The sequence below is a fragment of the Lagenorhynchus albirostris genome, chromosome 20 (assembly GCF_949774975.1).
Source record: "Lagenorhynchus albirostris chromosome 20, mLagAlb1.1, whole genome shotgun sequence".
Taxonomy (NCBI): Eukaryota; Metazoa; Chordata; class Mammalia; order Artiodactyla; family Delphinidae; genus Lagenorhynchus; species Lagenorhynchus albirostris.
Window position 1 is genome coordinate 38,560,754 of NC_083114.1, and position 18,964 is coordinate 38,579,717.

Here is an 18,964-nt window from a genome sequence, read left to right on the forward strand (position 1 = left end):
AGGGGGCGCCGGAGAGCCCTCCACACCCCGGGGCCCCCTAGGCGGCTGCGGGGTCGGCTCCTCGGCCCGACTTCCGGCGGCTGGGGCTGGTCGGCTTGCGCAGGCCCGCGGCCCGCACCGCGCGAGCCCCGCAGCGTCTTCCGGGCCGAGGCGGGGCCGGGCCGGTGGGAGGCGGGGAAGCGGGAAGGTGACCGGGGCGCGAGGCGGAGCCGGCGCGCTGGCGGCAGCGGGGCCGACATGGGCGGCGCGGGGGCGCTCCTGAGGCCGGCGGCCCTGGTGAGCAGCCGCGGCCCCGCCGGCCGGCCCCCCCCGACTCCCCTCCCGAGCCCGCCCCGCCCGCCCCTCGGCTGAGCGTCCCTGAAGCCCCTACGTCGCCTGGTCCTTCGCAGCCCTCCCTGAGCGCCCGCTGGGTGCCAGCACCTCCCCCAGCAACTCCCGTTCCTCTCTTGGGACCCCTTATTCTTACCCTCGTATTTCTCCCACTCGCCTAAGCCCTGTCGTCTCTTGCCTCCCAGATGACTTCCCTCTGGAAGTCTTCCGCTTTCCGTTGACTTTATATTTTTCTGTTTCCAAACCACCGTCTTGCGATGCCTGCTTGCCTTGCAGAAGCTGAACCAGAGACGGGACATCACCTCCTGGCTGGTAAGTACTACCCACCAATACCCCGTTTCCACTTCTCTCTGCCCTAGTCCCCCAGGCCCAGAGACCCCAAAGGTAGAGACCAGAGGAGGGAACCAGAATGGGTCAGCCCTGCTTTGTAGATTTCAGCCTGAGACTGCCTTGTCCATAGCTACCTTCCCAATGGCTCAGGGTAGATAGAGTGGCCAGAGGGCACAGGGCAGGGAGCAGGCTTCTGCCCTGAGAACAGCGGTGCCTGATAAACCCAGCCCTAGGTGCAGTTACCCCCGCCTAGGCTGGCAGGATCCTGAGCCTCCCGTCCCTTGCACCCAGGTGAGAGCCAGGGTTTGAAAGGAAGGCCTGGACCCCGAAACCTATGTGCTTGCATGGCCTTGAAATCTCTTCTCTGTCTGGAGCTCAGGGGCCTTATGGTGTCCTGGGGGGAGTGTCCTTGCAGGGTGGCATCAGATCAGCCTCCTGCAGAGGAAGCCTGTCACCAGCCAAGGCTCTTGGGAAACTGGACAAGGCCACAGGCAAGAAAGTGCTTCCAGGGCATGAGCTGACCCTCACTCCCTCATCTTCTCTGCCACAGGCCCAATGGTTCCCCCAAACCCCAGCCAAGTCCGTGGTGGCCCTGAAAACACCCATCAAGGTGGAGCTGGTGGCTGGGAAAACCTACAGGTGGTGTGTGTGTGGCCACAGCAAGAAGCAGGTGAGAGACCTGTGTCCCCCTTCCCGTTGATATATGACAGCTGTGGCTGGGGACGCTACATGTTGCCCAGGAACTCCCACCCAAGACGTTCCTCTTTTTCCCACACACACCTGAGGGACAACAAGGGAGACTGGTGGGGAGGGATACTCTCAGGCCAGCGCCACTCACAGCCCTGAGCTCACCGTTCTCTGCATCCCTCCTTCAGGATGCAGCCAGAGAGACAGAAACTCAGTCCCGGGGCCGGTCGGGTGGAGCCAGGGTTCTGTGCTCCTCTTCCGGTGCTCCCTCCTTCTCAGAGGCTCCGGGCTCTGCCCTGTCTCTCTCTCCCCTCTCTCCTTCCTCCTAGGAAGCCTCTGGGTCAAAGGTTCCCAGGCCTTGGACCCCAGCATTGGGCAGACTTTGCACAGCCTCTCTGGCCCTGTGTGCCCCTTCCTGGCATCTGCTTCTGAAAACCCTTCCTCGGTTTCTGTGACTTCCCTGGTTTCTTGCTGTCTTGTCAGCCTGGCGGCCTGCTCCCAACTCCTTCTCTCTTCTGCTCCAGGAGCCTTTCGTCCAGCAGGAACCTGCCTCATATTCTTAGCCTCCGGGGTCCCTTTCTTTTCTTGAGCGGGCTCTGAACTGTGTTCCTCCAAGCAGCATGGCGTGGTGTCAGCAGCCCAGGGACCCGAGTCCCGCTTTGCCACCGATTTGCTGTGGACTTTGAGCAGGTCCTCACGGGGGTGGCGCTGTGCAGCCCACGGGTGAGGCCTAGCACAGGAGGGCCCTCTGTGCCTCTCTGCCTCTTGCCCTCTGGGACAGGTTGCTTATTTTTATCTGCACACTTCTCTCATCCATTCTCCTATCCCACCCTGACTCCAAGGCCAAGAGGCCTTGGGTCCAGCTCTGCCATTAACTAACTAGCTAACCACCTCTCTGGGCCTGTTTTCATTACCCAGGAACACCTTCCGGGATGGAAGGGCATAGATGCTCACACCAGGCAGCCAGTTTGCTGTGGGACGTCCCCTTCCCCCCTTCCCAGTTATTTCCTGGAGCCAAACAAAATTGATACCCCAGTCTTAAAGCCCACCCAGAGAAGTTTTTACCCCAAGAATGTGGAGAAGGAAATGAATTTCATGAACCAGTGGAGACTCAGAGCCATTAAAAAAAAAAAAACAAAACACCTATCAGCGTAAACATGGCTGATACCTAAGGGCCCATTTCGCCTTGAAAATTCTGTTCTTGTGTCCTGGTCCTCTGGGGACCCCAGAAACTACTCCTGTAAAGACTCATACTTACTGAACACTTTCTACTGGCAAAGTGCATGATAACCATAATGTATTTTATTTTCTTGGGATGACGCTACTCTTTTTACTGTCACGTTACAGATGAGACAGGTGTGGTAGCGAACACAGGCAGCATCACTTAGGAGTCTGGGCCCTGAGCCCCGTGTGCTGCTTCTCCCAGCCCTGCCCGGCCTCAGCAGGTGGGGTTGGGTCTCTAACTTTCTTTCTTTCCCTCACCAGCCCTTCTGTGATGGCTCCCACTTCTTCAAACGCACTGGCCTATCCCCACTGAAGTTCAAGGCCCGGGAGACCCGCATGGTGGCGCTCTGTACCTGCAAGGCCACCCAGAAGCCCCCGTACTGCGATGGCACCCACAGGAGTGAGCGGGTGCGGAAGGCAGAAGTGGGCTCCCCACTCTGAGGGGGCGGCTGCTGACCGGCCCAAGAAGGGACCACCCCAGGGACCCCAGTACCCGTAGCTGGCTCGTGAAGGACTTGTTCCCGTAACCCGAGGTCTCCAGTCTGGGGTGGCTGGAACTGGCCCCTGCCCCAAAGCCTGCTGGCAAAGATGGCATTAAATAGGCGTGCCGGCCCAGAGTGGCGTTCTTGTGGTCACTGGTGTGAGGGACATGACCGGTCCCCCTTCAGGATCTTAACATGGGCTGGGGACACCTGACTGGCCACAGGGAGGGGGCAGTTGAGGTTCACTCCATATAGGGTCCCCCAAGGCAGGCTGAGCCCAGAGACAAGAGGAGGAGGCCAGGGCACCCAGCCACCCTTTCCCTGTCCCCTCTGTCCCAAAGAACTACAGGCTCTGGAGAGTACGCAGCATTTATTACAAAGCCAGGAGATACAGATGTCCCAGGAGGAGGATACAGCCGTAGCACCTCAGACACAGGACGAGGTGTGAACACAGACAAACCCACTGGGGGACACCTGACCCCAAACACATAGGCTGTGATAGTCTTGCCTCCTCCCCTCGTCCCGATCTGACCTATGTCCATTGGAGGAAAAACTGGTGGGCAGGGGTCTGTTGGGGTCTGCCCCTCAGGGGGCAGACCACTTGACTTCTTGGGATGGAGCTGAGGTCAGATCTCACAGGTTCTGTCTTCTTGTGCTTTTAGATGCCTGTTGTTCTTTCCTGACTTGGCCTCAGCTGCGGGTGGGGAGGGCACTGGAGGACTGTTTGCCTTTGGCAAAATCTGGGGTCTGTGCTTATCTGAGGTCAACACCCCCCCTTCCACCTCTCCACTACAGGCCCCGAGGTGAGACTTCCCCATCCGCCTTGCTAGTGCGGGCTCCTGGGTGGGGGGCGTGGAAGAAGGGGGTGAAGCGGTTTACAATGCTGACACCACAGTGGAAGTTCAAGGGCTGAGGTCTTCTGTGGCCTCAGTCTTCTTTTCCACAAGATAAATGATGCAAAGGCCACACACGCAGGGGAAAAAAAAAAAAGGCAGAACTATCTATTACACAAAGTTTCTACTGCAAGAGGAGGAGGGAAGGGAGATGCCCTCTCCACTGCCCACCTGCTCCTCAGAACCAGGGGATAGGCTGCATTTGTGAAAGGCACTGTCTTAGCAATTCTCTGGACATTCAACAATGGTGGGGGGGAGGGTACTGGTCAGGGTCAGGGCAGGACAGCAGCCAAGATGGGGAGAGAAGCAGGGTGGACACTCATCACAGCCGGTTCGAGTCGTGCCTAAAGCTTTGGGGGTTGGTGGGGGCCCCTCCAACACCGCATATGCCTTGAGAAACAGAAGGAGGATGGGGCAGGGCTTCACCGAGCCTCAAGTGGCCCCACCAATCCACCTCTAGGCACCCCCAAAAAGAGCAGAGCAAATTACACAAGACCGCCTAAAATTGAGCACCCCATCCCCCACGCATACACACACACATCAAGTTTGTTTCCTGTGGCATTTAAATTAATCTGGTTGGTCCATAGAAAATAAGTATGTATATTTGGTTTTTCCTATGTACATATATATATAGATTTATTTATAAAACCCATCCCCGACCCCTAAGGTGGGGGGAGCTGGGGAAAGTAGAAGAGGTGGAAAAGGGGGCCCAGAAAAAGTGGAGGGGTGGAGAGGCATAGCTGGAAAAGGAGGGAGAGGGTCCCTTTCCTCAAGTTAAGGGGGGCACGGGAGCTCCGTTGACAGTCATCTTGCGCCCCCTGCTGGTGGAAGGCGGTGTCTGCAGGCAGTTCGAGGTGCCCCCGTTGGCAGCTGTGGTGGCCCCACTGGCTGTGGCGGGGGGCGTGGGGGAGGTCGGGTGGGGGGCCGAGGGGCCATGGGAGCTGGGAGAGCCATGGGAGGGGGTGGCTGGGCTGGGCAGGGAGGAGGAGGTGGCCGGCAGGGTGGCAGGGCTGGGAGCCTTGTCGCTGACTGACTCACACTCAGACGCCCCGCTGGTATTGGTGCCCTCGGAGGGGGTGGGCGCTGTGGGCAAGGTGAGCCGCTTGCAGGCTGGCTGGACGCGATACTTGAGGGGGAGAGGGCCATTCTGCAGGGAGAGGGGAGGGAAGGGTGTCAGGAGAAAGAGGCTAATGGGGCAGCCACCCACCTTCACCCCACGGCACCCAAACAGGGAGAAGGGAAGGTCCGGGCCTTGGAGAGGAGAAAGACTGGATAGAGAGGAGGAGACACGCGACGTAGGGCTGACCAAGCAAGGCTGGAGAGACAGGGGCACACAGAGACCCAGAGAGGAAGAGAGCGCACGTGAGACCAGAGACAGAAAAAGGAGAGAGGGAGGCCAAAGAGCAGAAGGCAAAGTTCACTCCTCCACACCCAACTGGGGCACGTGGGCTGCCCCGGGGTCCTTTTCTCCTTCTGAGTGCGGAAAGTCATCAGTGAGAGAGCGTCCGGAGGCGTACCTGGTGTGTGGCAGGCCACCCTGGACATGTCCAGCTCATGAGACGAGGGATAAACTGTCTGTGATTAGAGCAGGGTGGCCCACGTGATGGCCCAGTGTCCCCTTTCGGCCCTGTCCCCTTGCTGGTACCACCCCACCCACTCACCCGCCGCCAGGGGTAGATGTAGGCGATGTCCATGAGGGTATAGTATTCCTTCAGCGGCTCGTCCTCATAGAGAACCTCAACCTGGAGGAGGAACGGGAGGACGCAGCTCAAGCCTCCAGCTGTTTGGCAGAGAGGCTCCAAGCAGGTGGTCCCTCATTACTCTGGGGTTTCATGATGGATTCGACCTCCCTATCAGAGTTGTTCCAACATCACTCCTGACCAGCAGGTGGGAAGGGAAGATACCCACATCATCAACAGCCCCAGCCCCAGCAATCCACACGGTGGTCTGGGTCCCCTTCTATCTCTGGCATGTTCTCCAGAGGAGCTAACAGGCAAAGAAAAGGCCCAGGTGAGAAGGAACTTGTGGAGCAACGACTCTCACCCAGGCTGCACAGTGGAATCACACCAGTGCTTGGACCTCACTCCCAGAGATGGTTTTAACTGGTATGACATGAATCGAGTTTTAATCTCGATAGGCAACCCCTCACGTAATTCTGACATGTGGCCAAGTTTGGGATCCACTGTCCTAGAGCCTCAACAGTCCATGGACCAACAGCACCGGAAGCACCTGGGAGCTTGCCAGAAATGCAAAATCTACTCAATCAGAATCTGCATTTTGGGACTTCCCTGGCGGTCCAGTGGTTAGGACTCCGCATGCCTCTAGGCACAGCCAAAAAAAAAAAAAGAACCTGCACCTGCATTTCAACAAGCTCTCTAGGGGATCACATACATGTTCAAGTTTGAGAAGCGATGTCCTCGAGCTCCTTGGCAATTTGAGACTAGCATTCCCACAGCCAGCTGGCCCAGGTAAGGCCCTGCATTTTTACACACACGCCTCCGCCATAGTTCTAAACGTGCAAGCATGTACACACACACACACACACACCATCTTGGTCTCCTGCACCTCTGCACACTGGCTTCAGCAGACGCAGACTGCCCCACCCCAATCTAGTTTTCAGTTACCCTTCTACACGGGCTCAGTTACACAACCGTGCAGGCCCTCGGTGACACCCAGCCAGCCCTGAACCATGGCTGAGACGCACAGATTGTCAGATACATCCACACACGGACGCGTTTTTCAAAAGGGACCAGGGACCCACCTTGTACTTGCTGGGCACGTCCATCTTGTTGCGGAGAAACTTGGCGAGATGCATGACCGTCATGGCTGCTGGGCACCGCAGGAAGCGCACCCCTGTCTGGTGGGGGAGAGGCACCCAAGGGCTGGGGTCCACCCCGGCACTCTCTCCCAGCCCACACCCCGCTCCTGGGCAGGCCCCAGCACTCACCTTCTCCTTGTCACCATCCCCATTTTCCAGGGGGCCCTTCTTCTCTTCCCGGTCCCTGCAGAAGGAGAAGGAATGAAGCAAGGGAGACCCTGGTGTAGGCAGGATCTAACTGCACACATCCGGAAGGCCCTCCTGGAGGCACCCTTTCCTCCCAGGGGAATGGGGATGGCATGGGAGAAGGGACCCAGCCTAGGACCCCAAAAGGACCAGGCACGGGCCAGACTTGCCTGACGCCTTCATAGAACTCGATGGAGAGGCTGACGATCTCATCGTCGCTCAGAGCCCCTTTCTCCTGTTCCAGAACCTCACCACGGTCCTCGTTGGAGCCATTGGGAACTGCGGAAGGAGAGAGCTCTGAGGCGTTGGCCTAGGAGGGGGGGACAGGAGCCCCACCAAGGACCCAGGGATCTCAGAGCTCAGTGCGGTGAGCCCAGCCACCCCTGGGCTGGGGAGGCCGTGTGCGGTGCCCACCGGCCCTCCATGCATCTGGCCCTTATACCTGGGGCAGCACCCACGCACACACACGTGAACACACTCACCTTCTGTCAGGGGGTAGGCTGCGTAGAAATCCCGCCTCCGTTTCATCTCATCTAGAAGAGAGGGAGCAGGCTGAGGCGGGGGGCAACACGCTTGGGCAGTGGGGGGCGGGGGGTGGCAGGACAACGAAGGGTGTAGGTACCTTTAAAAAGCCCAGGGACCAATTTGTAGACGATGTCTTGAAGGGTTTTGTCAGATCTGGAAAGAAGCACACAGGGGCCTGCTGGCAACCACGTCACACCGACTCTCCAGCCTGGGGCCCCTTCTTCCCACCTCCCTTCCCGAGACCCAGGGCCCAGGCATGGGGGTCCCTAGAGGCCTTGCCTCTACCTCTCTAGAACTTCTCAGCTGGATACACCCTTGAGGGAAGGAAGGGGATTCGGTCCATGCCTGGCGCTTCTCCTCCACCTGCCAGCCTGGCTTCAGGAAGCAAGGAGGGCTGGGGGACAGAGGGCAGCTGCCCCAGAGGACGGGCGGGGACAGGAGGACGTGCTGGGCCCACCTGATGCTCAGCAGCGGCCGGGTTTTGTGGACCTGTACGTCGCACATGGGGCAGTACTTGTTGGTCTCCAGGTAGCGCACAATGCAGGTTTTGCAGACTTGGCAGAAGGGTGTGGAGAGAGGAGGAAGAGTCAGAGTCCCCTTCATCCCCCAGGACCAGCCCCCATGCCCCCTGCTCGGGCTCAGGTATCCCCTCTTCTCCACCTTGTTCCCGCACAGATGGCAACTGTGCCCCTTATCATCCATCCTTGGGGGAGGACAGATTGTGTGTGTGTGTGTGTGTGTGTGTGTGTGTGTGTGTGTGTGTGTGTGTGTGTGTGTGTGTGTGTGTGTGTGTGCGCGCCAACCTATTAGACACCCTATCCCAGGGTCTTCGACCCCCAGCCACAAGCCCGTGGTGCACACCAGGGCACCTGCACCTTCCGGGAGCGCAGTTTCAGCCACAGAGATTCAAGGAGAGAACTGAGATTTCAGGTAAAAGTTCCCCAAATGAACTTCTGAGCTGAACCCTCCAGTACCCCCTCCAAGGCAGCCTCTCAGGGACCTGGGACCCTCACCAGACACATGGATGTATTTGCTCTTCAGGGCAGAGGCCACCCACCCGAGGAGCAGCCCCTCAACTCAACTCACAGGAATGCAAGCACTCCACGATGGTAGTGGCATCGATGAAGTACCCCCCGCAGAGGGCACACATGAGGTGAGGGTTCAGCTCCGTGATTTTAATCCGTGTGGTCCGATGCATGATGCCGGGGTGGGGGGCAGGGGACTGGGGAGCGTCACCCTGGGAAACAAACATGGAATCAGGAACCCACAGAGCCAAGAGCCCCTCCCACACTCTACTCCACCTGCCCCACAAGCGACACCACTCCTGGGCCCAAGGCCCTTCCTTTCCCTTTAAGGCCGGACAGGGTGCACATGTGGGGATGGTTCTTTCTGACCCCCTGTGAGTGTTCACTGGGTGCCAGGGGCTCTGGAGATCTCACGACCTTGAGCAACAAGGTCAGGTTCTATCTCAGGACAGCAGAAAGACTGAGGTTAGACCACAGGAAGTACTACTCAACTCTCCAGAGGATGTGGGGAGGCATGAAAATGGAAGAGAATGGAGTTTTAAATACTCTCCCTGATCCCAAGCCATATTCACTCAAGTGAACTCACTAAGAACTATGAGGAAACTTAGACTCCTGACTGGGTCTTTCTAATCCATCCTACCGTCCTTCCATCCCATCACTCCTTCTCCAGGACGCGTTCCCTGGAAACACTGGGGGCACATCCGCCCTAAGGCTGAAGGGGGCACCCCATAACTCACCCTTGCACTGCTGCATCCAGCCCCAGCCCCGGAGCAGCTCTCTGGAAATGCACCATATGCAACCATGCAGGCTCTAGGCCTGGCGCTCAAGCAGGAAGTACTGACGATGGTCCTTATGTGCCCAAAGTTGGGAACACACGGCTCCAACCCGCCGCCTGGCCCAGCCCTGGACTCTGCAGGTTAACTGTAAAGTCTGGGCAAAAAGACTGCTACTGCCCCTTCCACAGGAAGGCCACCACGTGCCCCGACAAAGAGCCTGCTGCACGCTGCCCCTCCCAGGCGCGCAGGAATCTCCCCACGTGGGCACTGCTACCCACCCGCCGTATCCTGTCTGCAACCCGGCCACAAGCTGCCCGGTGACAGACCACAGGCTCTCAGAGATGCCTGCCAAAGCTATGCAGAAAGTTCTCCCCACAGCCCACCGAGTGCCCAGCCAGGCCCGGGCGGGGTCCGGGGAGGAAAGGCACAGCCCAGGTCTGGACTGGCTGACGTGCTTACTTCTTGGTGTAGAAATCCAGCCTGCGCCCAGGAGCAATGGTACCTCCCTCCTCTTTCCCAGAGTAGAAGCCCAAGGGGCAGGGCTGGGGAGGGCGGCCAAGTCCCGACAGCTCTTTTACAACATACATCCTTCTCTCCTTTCCAGAAAGATTTCTAAAGCCAACACACTGGGTTTTCTAGGACCCAAAATTCACAGCTGGGAATCAGCAGTTTCTATAGAGACCCCAGAATGAGTTTGGCCAGGACCCAAACAGCCAACAGAGGCTGGCCAGAGACCGAAAGAGATGGAGAGACACAAAGGCCACATGTGAGAGAGACACCAAGTTGCAGGGCAGACGGAGAGGAACAAGCAAACCCAGAGCCAGTGGAGACGCGGTGGCCAAGACCTGCAGACATGGCCCGAGGAAGGAAAGGGGTTCCCGCCTCCCCTCAGCCAGCTCTCCCTGCACGGGTCCCCTCTTCATAATTATGTAGAAGCCTTGCTGGCTACTACACTGTTTGGTCGTTCCCATAGTAACCCCTGGCAAGATGCCCAAACATTATTACAACCATCCAGAGGAGGGAACAAACTCCAAGTGGCTGACTCGCTGAGCGTGTGTAATCTCCATCGGATGCGTACATGCTGCTGGACCCCCAACGGTACCTCATGTGACTACTTGCCCCATGTGTGCGCCTTGTCCAGATGAATCTCAGGGTGTGTGTGCACAGCCAGAAACAAAACATTTGGGGGTCTGATAATGTATGAGGGTCCTGGTTGCTATTGGCAAATCTCATGCCTTCTTTTCTGTCTCTCACACACACTCTCTCACACACACACACACACACACACACACACGCGCGCGCTTCACACTGCCTTAGCCACCTCATTCACATACTCACTGTGTTTTCAAAACAGACACTTGCTTTTAAGAACTCTCATGCAGTTCCTTCCAGGCCAACCGTGGCCTCAACATGCGAGAGCTCCTAAGCAAATGGCCGTGACCCTCACCCTCTCACTTCTGCAAGCGCTCAGACCAAGACTACCCCTCAAGCTCTGTTCTGGATGCACGGGTGAAGGCGAGAGCTGTGGTGCTTACTGGATGAAATGCTCCTCCTTCTCCCTTTAAGAAATGAGCCCCCTTGCCACACTCCCTGCTCCCCCTGCCCCATCCCCAGGGGCCTCAGACCTCTGGGGCTGGGGGTGGGGAGAAGCACTGATTGGTTCCTCACCTGATTGCCATGGTTACCTGCAGGGCCCTGCCAGCAGGTACCAAGAACAACTGTAAACAGGAGCTCTGTTCCCTCACCCACTCACCATCTCTCTCCCCCCATGAGGCCCCAGGGCCCCACTCAGCTCCTCCCCAGCTGCAACTGGATGGACCTCCAGCTCCCATCACCTTAGGGAAGAGCCTGAGGGTGAAGGAGAGGGAGAGACAAGTCCCAAGAAGCAGAAAAAGGGAGACCAAGGGCCATTTGGAAGTGGCCCTGTGGAGCTCTGGAGGCTTTCACAGGTCAGTACTGACCACATCCCCACAGTGGACCTGAGCACTGTTTCCCACCCACAATACCTCCCCCAACCGGGGGGCAAGTCCTTCAATATCTTCTGTCCCCAAACCACTGTCTTTGCAAGGGCATCATGGTGGAACAGCCCTTGCTCCTGGCCCCTGGTGCCCCGGGTTTCAGCTATAGTGGCAGGAAAGGAGCTTGATCAGCACCCAACCCCAACTCCTCCTTGCCACCCAAGCCTGGCTTGTGTCTTTCCCCATTCTCAAAGCCCCCTACTTATAGAGATCACCCCCCATCTCTCCATTCTTACCAGTCTTTTTCTGGAAGCTCCCCTGTAATTTAGACTTCTCTCAGCGTTAGTTTTTTTTCTTTTTCCACTGCAGAAATAGCCAATCTCTGATAACCCAGAGGTTCCCTTCTGCTCCTTCAGATGCCCAGCTACAGAATTCTTTGCTCTGCTTTCCCTCCACATGAAATTCACCCAACTCCCTCACTAGAAAATCTCCAAGTCTTGGGAAGAGTCACTGAAGGTCACATCCAGACATCTAGAATGGCAGAGGTGGAAGGAATCTTATTAGAAAGCATCTTGTCGAGTCCTTTCATTTTACAGATGAAGAAACTCAGAAAGAAGTGACTCGTCTCAGGTCATGCAGTCACTCAGTGGCAGTTCTAGGACTAGACGCAGCCTGACTCCCGTTCCAGTGCTCTTTCCACACTGGCACCCAGGCCGGGCTTCCTACTCATCTAAGGAACCAGTAAGCCTGGCCTGACTCCATCCAGGCAGGCGGAAGGTAGCAGGACTCCAGGTTCCACAGAAGACCATTCAGTGAGCCATATGGGCCAAAACATCACCAACAGCACACATTCTCGCCTTGAAGGAGAAAGAGGGGGCAGAGGCAAATGGCCTCACCCAACTTTCCTGATACAGATATGGAAGCAGGCTCTGTGCAAGCTCAGTGAGCCAGACTGTACTGGGTCCCAGGAGTTCGGGTTCAGTTGTGCAAGCCTGTGTATTTGTGTGTGTGTAGGGAGAGTAGGGGGTGGAGGTCTGTCTGGGATGCTGTCAAACTCTCAATGTTCCCTGATCCTTGACCTTGGGTGGAGGATCTGCACCTCCCACCAGCAGCATCAAAAAAGTCCTCTAGTCTCCTGAAGACAGGCTCACCCTACCTTCCCTCCCTTTCCCACCTCTCAGCTTCCTACGATCAAACAAAGACAAAAATCCAAAATATACACAGATACACACTGCCAGATACACACACACATATGCACACACAGCCAGACACACCCCCTCCATTTCTCTCTCACATTCACAACACACAAGGCCAGACGCTTGGCCAGACACACACACAGACACACCCCATCACACATAGAGCCAGACCAGAGCCAGGCCCACGCTTGCCAGATGTACAAGCCGCCCCCACCCACCCCAGGAGCACAGAGTCTGACATCCCTGCCTGAAACCAGAGCTGCAAACACACACCACCCTTCTGTGCATCCCCGGTCTACCGAGGGTAAATTATAACATAAGTCTTCCAGCAACAAAGGCAGTGCAGCTCCCAGCCTTGCTCTGGGGGCCAGAGGCTGGAGGAGTGGGGTGGGCAACCAACCTGCACGAAGATGTCACCTCTTCCTGTTCAGGCTCTCTCCATTCCCATGGCAACAGCTCCATCAAACAAGATCTCCCAGGGAAGACCAGAAGCAGGAGAGAGCACCCCCCACAAAGACTTCAACTTGAACCCCACCCAGCTACACTCTGGAGCCCAAGTCCCAAGTCTCACCTCAGGCCTGTTTCCTGCCTCATTCCAAAGACAGCTCTCAGACCTCAACCCCCAACTCCAAACCAGGAAACCCCGGGGAAAACCTCCCCACCGAAAAGCTATAACAGAGCTGCCTTTATGCTCCTTCTCCAAGTACTAGCACCTTGGAACAGAGTGGAGAGGGGGAGGAAGAGAAATTATAGAGTTTCAGGAACAGATGCAAACTGCAAGAGGCCCAGAGAAGGAAGCTTAAGAACGGAGTGGGAGACAACCAGGAGACCCACCCCCCGCCCCCAGCGACAGGGAGCCCTGGAGACTGAGGCAGCACGGCGGGGGTTGGGGGGGCTCTCTGAGAGACAAAGACCAGGGGCAAGCGCGGGGCAACGCTTCCACAATATTTACAGGCAAATTCACCATCCCCAGGCCTCCTCCTTCCCCACCTCAAGCCATCCGGAGCAATTCTGGGCAGACGGGGGCTGTGGGGGAGGGAGAGAGGCATGCCTGGGCCCCCCGTGGAGACAGGAGGGGCAGGGGTGTCTGCTCGCCGAGGGGTCCCATCCTCTCAGAAATAGAAGCAGGAGGACCCAGGAAAGGAGGGGGCAGCCGGGCTCCCCAGTGGAAGACCGGCCAGTCCGCCAGCCCCCTCCTGCATCTGCGGGCGATAGGAAATATCGCGATAAATCTTCCCCATCTCCATTCTACTCCCTCCACCCCGGCATCCCCAGGAACCTGGGTCAGAAGATCAGAGACCCCAGTCACCGGGTGGCCGCTCCTACCTTCCCTAGAGCCAAACTTTCGGCGGGGCCCGAGGAGGGGTGTTCCGGAGAAAGAGGCTCCGCCGAGGTGGCTCGGGGAGGGGAGGGGAGGGGGCGGGGCGCCCAGTCCCGGGATGGCGGGGTGAAAGGGACCGACTGGGGGGGGTGCCCGAGACGACCGGTCCCGGCAGGGAAGAGCGCCCTCCCCCGGCCCCGCAGCAATCGAAAAGCTCGTCCCCTTCCTCCCCGCCTCAAGTCCTCGCGCGTCCACGACGCCCCAGTGCCCAACGAAGAAACCGAGAGCGACCCCTCCCCAAACCGAAAGGAGTAGTGGGAGAGGTCCAGGAGCTGAGCTGGCTCGTGGGGAGGGCTAGTGGGGCAGAGATCCGCCCCAGCGCGGAGCCCCAGAGACCTTGTGGCTGCCTCGGACCCTCCCCCTCGCTACCTCGGGAGCAGGGTCTAGGGGGGCTGAGGCACAAAGAGGTGGTGGTCGAGGGAGACGCCAAATCGTTAAAAGGGGAATGCACTTCGGCCATCTTGGAAGGGAGGAAAAGGAGAGAAAAAAGGGAGAAAGAAAGGCGGACGGGGCGAGCTAGGACAGGGGCCGGCGGGGGTGGGGCGGAGACGCGAGAAGGCCCGGCTCAGAACCTACCCCCACAGGGGTTTGTAAAGAAGGAGGTACCGGCTCCCAGTCCCAGTCCCCAGATGGTTACGGGGTAGGAGAAGGAGGGAGAGGGGAGTCCGCGTCCGCTTACCTGGGTTCGGGGTCCGGTGGGTCTCGGGGAGGGGGGGATGGGAGGGAGGGAGGGAAGGGAGGGGAGGGGGGCCGCAGCCGTGTCGCTCGCTCGGGCGGCGAGAGGGGAGAAACCTACGGTAAGAAAGGAGTTTGTGAAAGCGGTTTGGGGTGGGAGGGAGAGAGGGGAGGGGAGGGGAGGGGACGGAGGGGGGAGGGGAGGGACCAGAGTTCGGAGGCGGGGGGGAGACAAAATGGCTTTTTTCCTCCAGACAAGAGTAGGTCCCGCCCACCACTCACCCACGTGACCTCATTCCTTCAGGGTGTTTGCGGAGAGGGGAAGAGGAGGAGGGGGAGAGGCTAACAAGGCTGCGCCCCCAACCGGGTGCCGGGCCCCCTAAAACTAGACCACGACCTCACCCTTCCTCAACTAACCCCTGCCCCCAAAATATGTGTGCGCCGCCCCTGCCCCCTGACCCTGCGATCCTCGCCCCTAGCTGGAGCGCCTGGAAAATGGTGAGATGAGGACTGGGCTGAAATGTGGCTCGCTCTGCAGCCCTCCACCCCTCGGCCGCGACCAAAGGGCAATGTGCTCAGGCTGGGGACGCGACGCTTCTGGCCACGAGTCTGGGTTATTTTCATTCACTTAAGTGACACTCCCTTGAAATTAATAACTGCATGGGTGAGAGCGAGCGTCTCCTCCCCACTCCCCTTGCCCTCTCGGCGGCCCGATCGGCGGCTCTGAAACGCTGAGCCCGAGACCCGGCCCGGGCGCTTCGGGGGAGCAAACCGCCGGGAGGACGGAGGCAGAGGCCTGGAGGACGTCTCGCGGCGAGGGCTCGGTTTGCTGTGGTGGAGGCTGGCGCCTCCGGTGTGCTCGGTCAAGATCGGAACGCAACCTGGACCGGGAGGCAAGCTGAAGACGTCAGCTCAGGCTCCGGGCCCGGGACACAGTAACCCGGCCTAACGCGAGAGGCCCGAATGCACTCGAAAACAAGGCGCCGGGGCTCGGAAGTGGGCCCGCGCTTTTTTCCTGCCGGGCACTTATTCCCGCATTTTTCGCCCGCGCGCCGATTGCGCCCCGACCTGTGCAAGGTTGGTGCGCCTCGCTCGCCCAGGCGGCGGGAGTCCGGCGAGCGCAAAGGCGGCTGATGCCCTCCTACTCCGATCGTTGCTCCGGGCTCCGGTACCCTGTGGCTCCCGCCGGAGGAGAAGACTAGGAGGGAGCTTGGAAAACCTTGGAGCAGCAGCTGAGGCCGGCGCCGGGGAAGCCGATCGATACTACGTTATGGAGACTAGCGTGGGCCCGCCTCATTAGATTAGGACGGTCGATTCGCGTATTCGTTATTCAGTATAGATTAGGGATGATCATTATGTCAGTCACTCCAAAGAGCTCGATTAGCCGGCCAGAAGCGCCATTAAGCGCACTGGCGGTGGGTGGCTCAAGTTAGGAAATTAGGAAACGAATCTTCAGCAAGCATCCGACGGCCTTCCTCTTCCTCCTTCCCTCCTCTTTCGCAGCCCAGGCAGACCCGAAGCTGAGGCCACCGTGCTGAATGCTTTCACCCTTTGGCTGGCGACCAGAAGACCTGCGGACACTGGCCGCCAAGTGACCCCAGCTTCAGTCTTTGGCGCACACCCACCGAGTGGGGGCGGGGAGGAAGAGGAAGGGCTGGAGAGATTTCCGCCCAGAGGGGGTGGTCTGAGAACCCGCGGGAGCTGGGCCGGGGAGGATTCGGTCACCTGCTCTCCTTTCCTTCCGTGTGCGGGGAGACCCGGAGTTCGCCGCCCTTCACGGAAAGGGGCTCTTGGCGTGGACACGCCCACTGTCCCTGGGGCAAGTGTGTTGCTGGCATCCTGGACTCTGCCTGGGAAGGCTAGCGCATCCTCTACGGTCCCCCAGTCACCCTGCGGGGAGGGGAGTGCAGCAGCAAGGACTCCTGGTCTGCCACTCCTTTCGGGCTAGAAGATCCCGGGCAAGAGAAACCTGTAGGGGTTTCGCGAAGGTCTCGGTCTCACCCATGATCCACAGAGGGCACCCAGGGGCTGTCTTGGATGAAGGTGGGAGGATATCAGCTACTGGGAAGAAGGCTGACGTCCCTCTGAGTCCCCACTGCAGCCCTTTAATCCTGGAGTGCTGCCCAAGGGGACGACCGTGCTCACTGGGAATCCGTTCATTTGTTCCTCAGTTATTAAGCGCCAATCACGAGCAAAAACACAAGACAGAAGACCCCACTACCCACTAAAGCTTCATTTTAATCACTTCCATCACTTTCCAGTCCCCATATCCCTGGCCTTTCTGGCTTTATCAGGAGAACCTCTGACCAAACCTTTCTCACTTCTGAAGTTCCCAGGTTTCCCGACAAAGAAGTACCTGTCCTGTGCCATTGTCAAAGACTACACTAAGCGCAGGGAATATAAAGCTGATGAGCCGGGCTTTTGCCCCACAGGGTGTTCACAGGCCGGCGGGGGCAAGCGGGAGGGTTACGCAGCCTGTCCCGTTAGCTTTCATGGGCACTGTGTATCCTTCCGTTTGCCACTTACCGCCCCCCACCCCCGCCCCTGTAAGCTCGAGGTAAGGGTGGGTGAGCACTGGGGAAGGCTTTCAGAGAGGCTTCCTCTGAGCCCAGTCTTGAGGAGGCACCAAATGTGGAAGGGAACTGCTTGAGAGAGTCCTTAGCTTAGCTCCACTTAAAAACGGAGGCTCCCACTCCCAGCCCAGGGAGGCACCTCTGGCGGACGTGAGATGCCAAAGCTTCCCCTCCATTGGGTTAGTTGTAGTATTTCAGGAGGTCACCTAGCTGACAAACTCTTCATCAGAAGAGTCACTGTGTGTGTCATAGACTAGAAGTTTCCAGAGGGCAGGAACTCAGGAATCTAGGTAATTATTTCCAGCACATATACGAAGAGATACTGCGAGGATAAGATCTCCTGGAAGAGGATGACAATGGTAGGAGAGGGCAGCTCCTCTAGTGATATTATGACTATCTTTAACTGTGTTCTTTACTCTTCTCTCTCCCCAAAACAATGTCCTTTGTCAGATTCTGCTTCTATTTCCCCATCCTCTTCCCCACGTCTCTGTATTTCTAGAAAAAAACCTGTTTTTTTTTTGTTGATTTATTTTTCCTCATGCTTCTCATATTAACTGCTTCTCTTTTCCCTCTCTCCATTTTTTCCGGGTCTTCCTTCCACTCACCCGCCTATTTCTCTGTCGTGTCCCCTCTTTCTGTCTCTCTCCGTATATCACAGCTGTGTTCTTCCTTTCTCACCTTTCTGTTCATCCCTCAATTTGTCGCTGCCTTTGTCTCTCGCACTACTTTATTCCTTTCCAAATGTAATATTTCGATATTGTAACATTGATTGAAGCAGACAATGTAAAACTGTTCAACCTCCACTGCAAATTCATTTTTAATCCTACGAAAAATGCAACGTTAAACGTATTGCATGGTGAGACAAAAACCTGTCTTTGCCTTTCCTGCAATCCAGCTTGGGGGCGGGGTGGGAGGTAGGCGGAGGAGGGAAGTGCTGGAGACATTATCCCGTCATTAACGGAACAACAACGAATTTTCAGTCACAACGACCCTCTGATTAGCTATAGAAAAAGCGTTGTCCGCTATTTCAATACAAAATTTGGCTTTACAGCGGTTGGGAGAATAATTCATTTAGGTTTTCCTTTTCAGGATGGAAAAAAAGTGGATAGCGTCCCTGGGTGGGCTCGAACCACCAACCTTTCGGTTAACAGCCGAACGCGCTAACCGATTGCGCCACAGAGACGGTGGTAACTACTCGTGTCGCAGTGAGCCGAGTCAATGGGAGTGAGCCTGCGACAGCACAGAACTCGGAAATTCCATAACCGGACTAAAGAAGTCAAACCCAAAGAAGGGTCCGGATCTGGGGAGGGGAACAGGCGGGACGTGCTCGCCTCCCCTCCATTGGCTCGGGGGTGGCGGAAATCGTCGCCTGTCTCCTCTGGATCTTAAAGTTGGGGAAGCCCGTGATGTCCCTCTTTAGGGTGATCTGATATTGGGGATACGTGAAGTCGACCTGCTGAGAGTCCCCCAAAGCAGAACCACCCTCGGCTTCCAAACGTCCCCTTTGCAGCCCAATCCCTGCAGCCGCTGAATACCCGCGACACCCTCCCTGTGCCCCTCCCTCCTCGCAAGAGTAAATACGCACTTTACGGGCACCTCTTAAATACTAGGCACATGCCCAGTGCATGTCCAGAGCCTAGCATGGTGCCTGGCATACAACAGATGTAAGGATTTCTGGAATGAATAAATGAAACAAACTTCATGAGTAATATGCCCGACCCACACAGCGTGCTCTTAACCAACCCCGTGGCCCTTCACTGGAGCCAAAGGCCCTTATCTCGGGTTTCACTAGCCCACGTGGGCGCAAACTCCGGCCGGCGTCTCCTGCGCCCAGAGACTGAGTCCACCGCTATACCAGCTTGCACCGCGACGCCGGGCTCTTCCGCACCGAGAGTGACTTTTCAC

General features: G+C 57.6%; 2 protein-coding genes and 1 non-coding gene across 6 annotated transcripts; 1 reads left to right on the forward strand and 2 right to left on the reverse strand.

Annotated features, from left to right (window-relative positions):
• The first annotated feature begins 83 nt into the window (after positions 1-83).
• CISD3 (CDGSH iron sulfur domain 3) lies at positions 84-3,188 on the forward strand. The gene is made up of 4 exons (XM_060135556.1): positions 84-276; positions 607-642; positions 1,211-1,330; positions 2,833-3,188. Exons 1-4 carry the CDS (start codon positions 238-240, stop codon positions 3,010-3,012), a joined length of 375 nt encoding a protein of 124 aa, XP_059991539.1. The 5' UTR covers positions 84-237; the 3' UTR covers positions 3,013-3,188.
• A 220-nt stretch (positions 3,189-3,408) lies between these two features.
• Positions 3,409-14,538, reverse strand: PCGF2 (polycomb group ring finger 2). 4 transcript variants are annotated; one of them, XM_060133636.1, is made up of 11 exons: positions 14,491-14,538; positions 11,531-11,765; positions 8,562-8,712; positions 7,933-8,029; positions 7,573-7,628; positions 7,433-7,483; positions 7,121-7,229; positions 6,894-6,948; positions 6,708-6,803; positions 5,608-5,688; positions 3,409-5,093 (listed from the first exon to the last, which is right to left on the reverse strand). In XM_060133636.1, exons 2-11 carry the CDS (start codon positions 11,690-11,692, stop codon positions 4,716-4,718), a joined length of 1,236 nt encoding a protein of 411 aa, XP_059989619.1. In that variant the 5' UTR covers positions 11,693-11,765; positions 14,491-14,538; the 3' UTR covers positions 3,409-4,715. The 4 variants fall into 4 exon arrangements, with proteins under 4 accessions (XP_059989619.1, XP_059989622.1, XP_059989618.1 ...); XM_060133639.1 differs by lacking the exon at positions 14,491-14,538 and having other exon boundaries at positions 3,409-3,985; positions 4,985-5,093; positions 11,531-12,357; XM_060133635.1 differs by lacking the exon at positions 14,491-14,538 and having other exon boundaries at positions 11,531-12,359.
• Positions 14,539-18,168: 3,630 nt separating this feature from the next.
• TRNAN-GUU (transfer RNA asparagine (anticodon GUU)) lies at positions 18,169-18,242 on the reverse strand. Its single transcript has one exon. It is a non-coding gene; the product is annotated as a tRNA-Asn (tRNA).
• Between the last annotated feature and the right edge of the window lie 722 nt (positions 18,243-18,964).

What these genes read in the sequence shown, in the direction of transcription:
- CISD3 (XM_060135556.1), top strand. Translation starts at nt 238, where the DNA reads ATGGGCGGCGCGGGGGCGCTCCTGAGGCCGGCGGCCCTG. An exon ending in GGGACATCACCTCCTGGCTG is followed by an intron (nt 643 to 1,210) that starts GTAAGTACTACC and finishes TCTCTGCCACAG; the next exon opens with GCCCAATGGTTCCCCCAAAC. An exon ending in GTGGCCACAGCAAGAAGCAG is followed by an intron (nt 1,331 to 2,832) that starts GTGAGAGACCTG and finishes TTCCCTCACCAG; the next exon opens with CCCTTCTGTGATGGCTCCCA.
- PCGF2 (XM_060133636.1), bottom strand. Translation starts at nt 11,692, where the DNA reads ATGTGGAGGGAAAGCAGAGCAAAGAATTCTGTAGCTGGGCATCTGAAG. An exon ending in GAGTTCTATGAAGGCGTCAG is followed by an intron (nt 6,949 to 7,120) that starts GCAAGTCTGGCC and finishes CTCCTTCTGCAG; the next exon opens with GGACCGGGAAGAGAAGAAGG. An exon ending in GGGATGGTGACAAGGAGAAG is followed by an intron (nt 6,804 to 6,893) that starts GTGAGTGCTGGG and finishes CTCCCCCACCAG; the next exon opens with ACAGGGGTGCGCTTCCTGCG.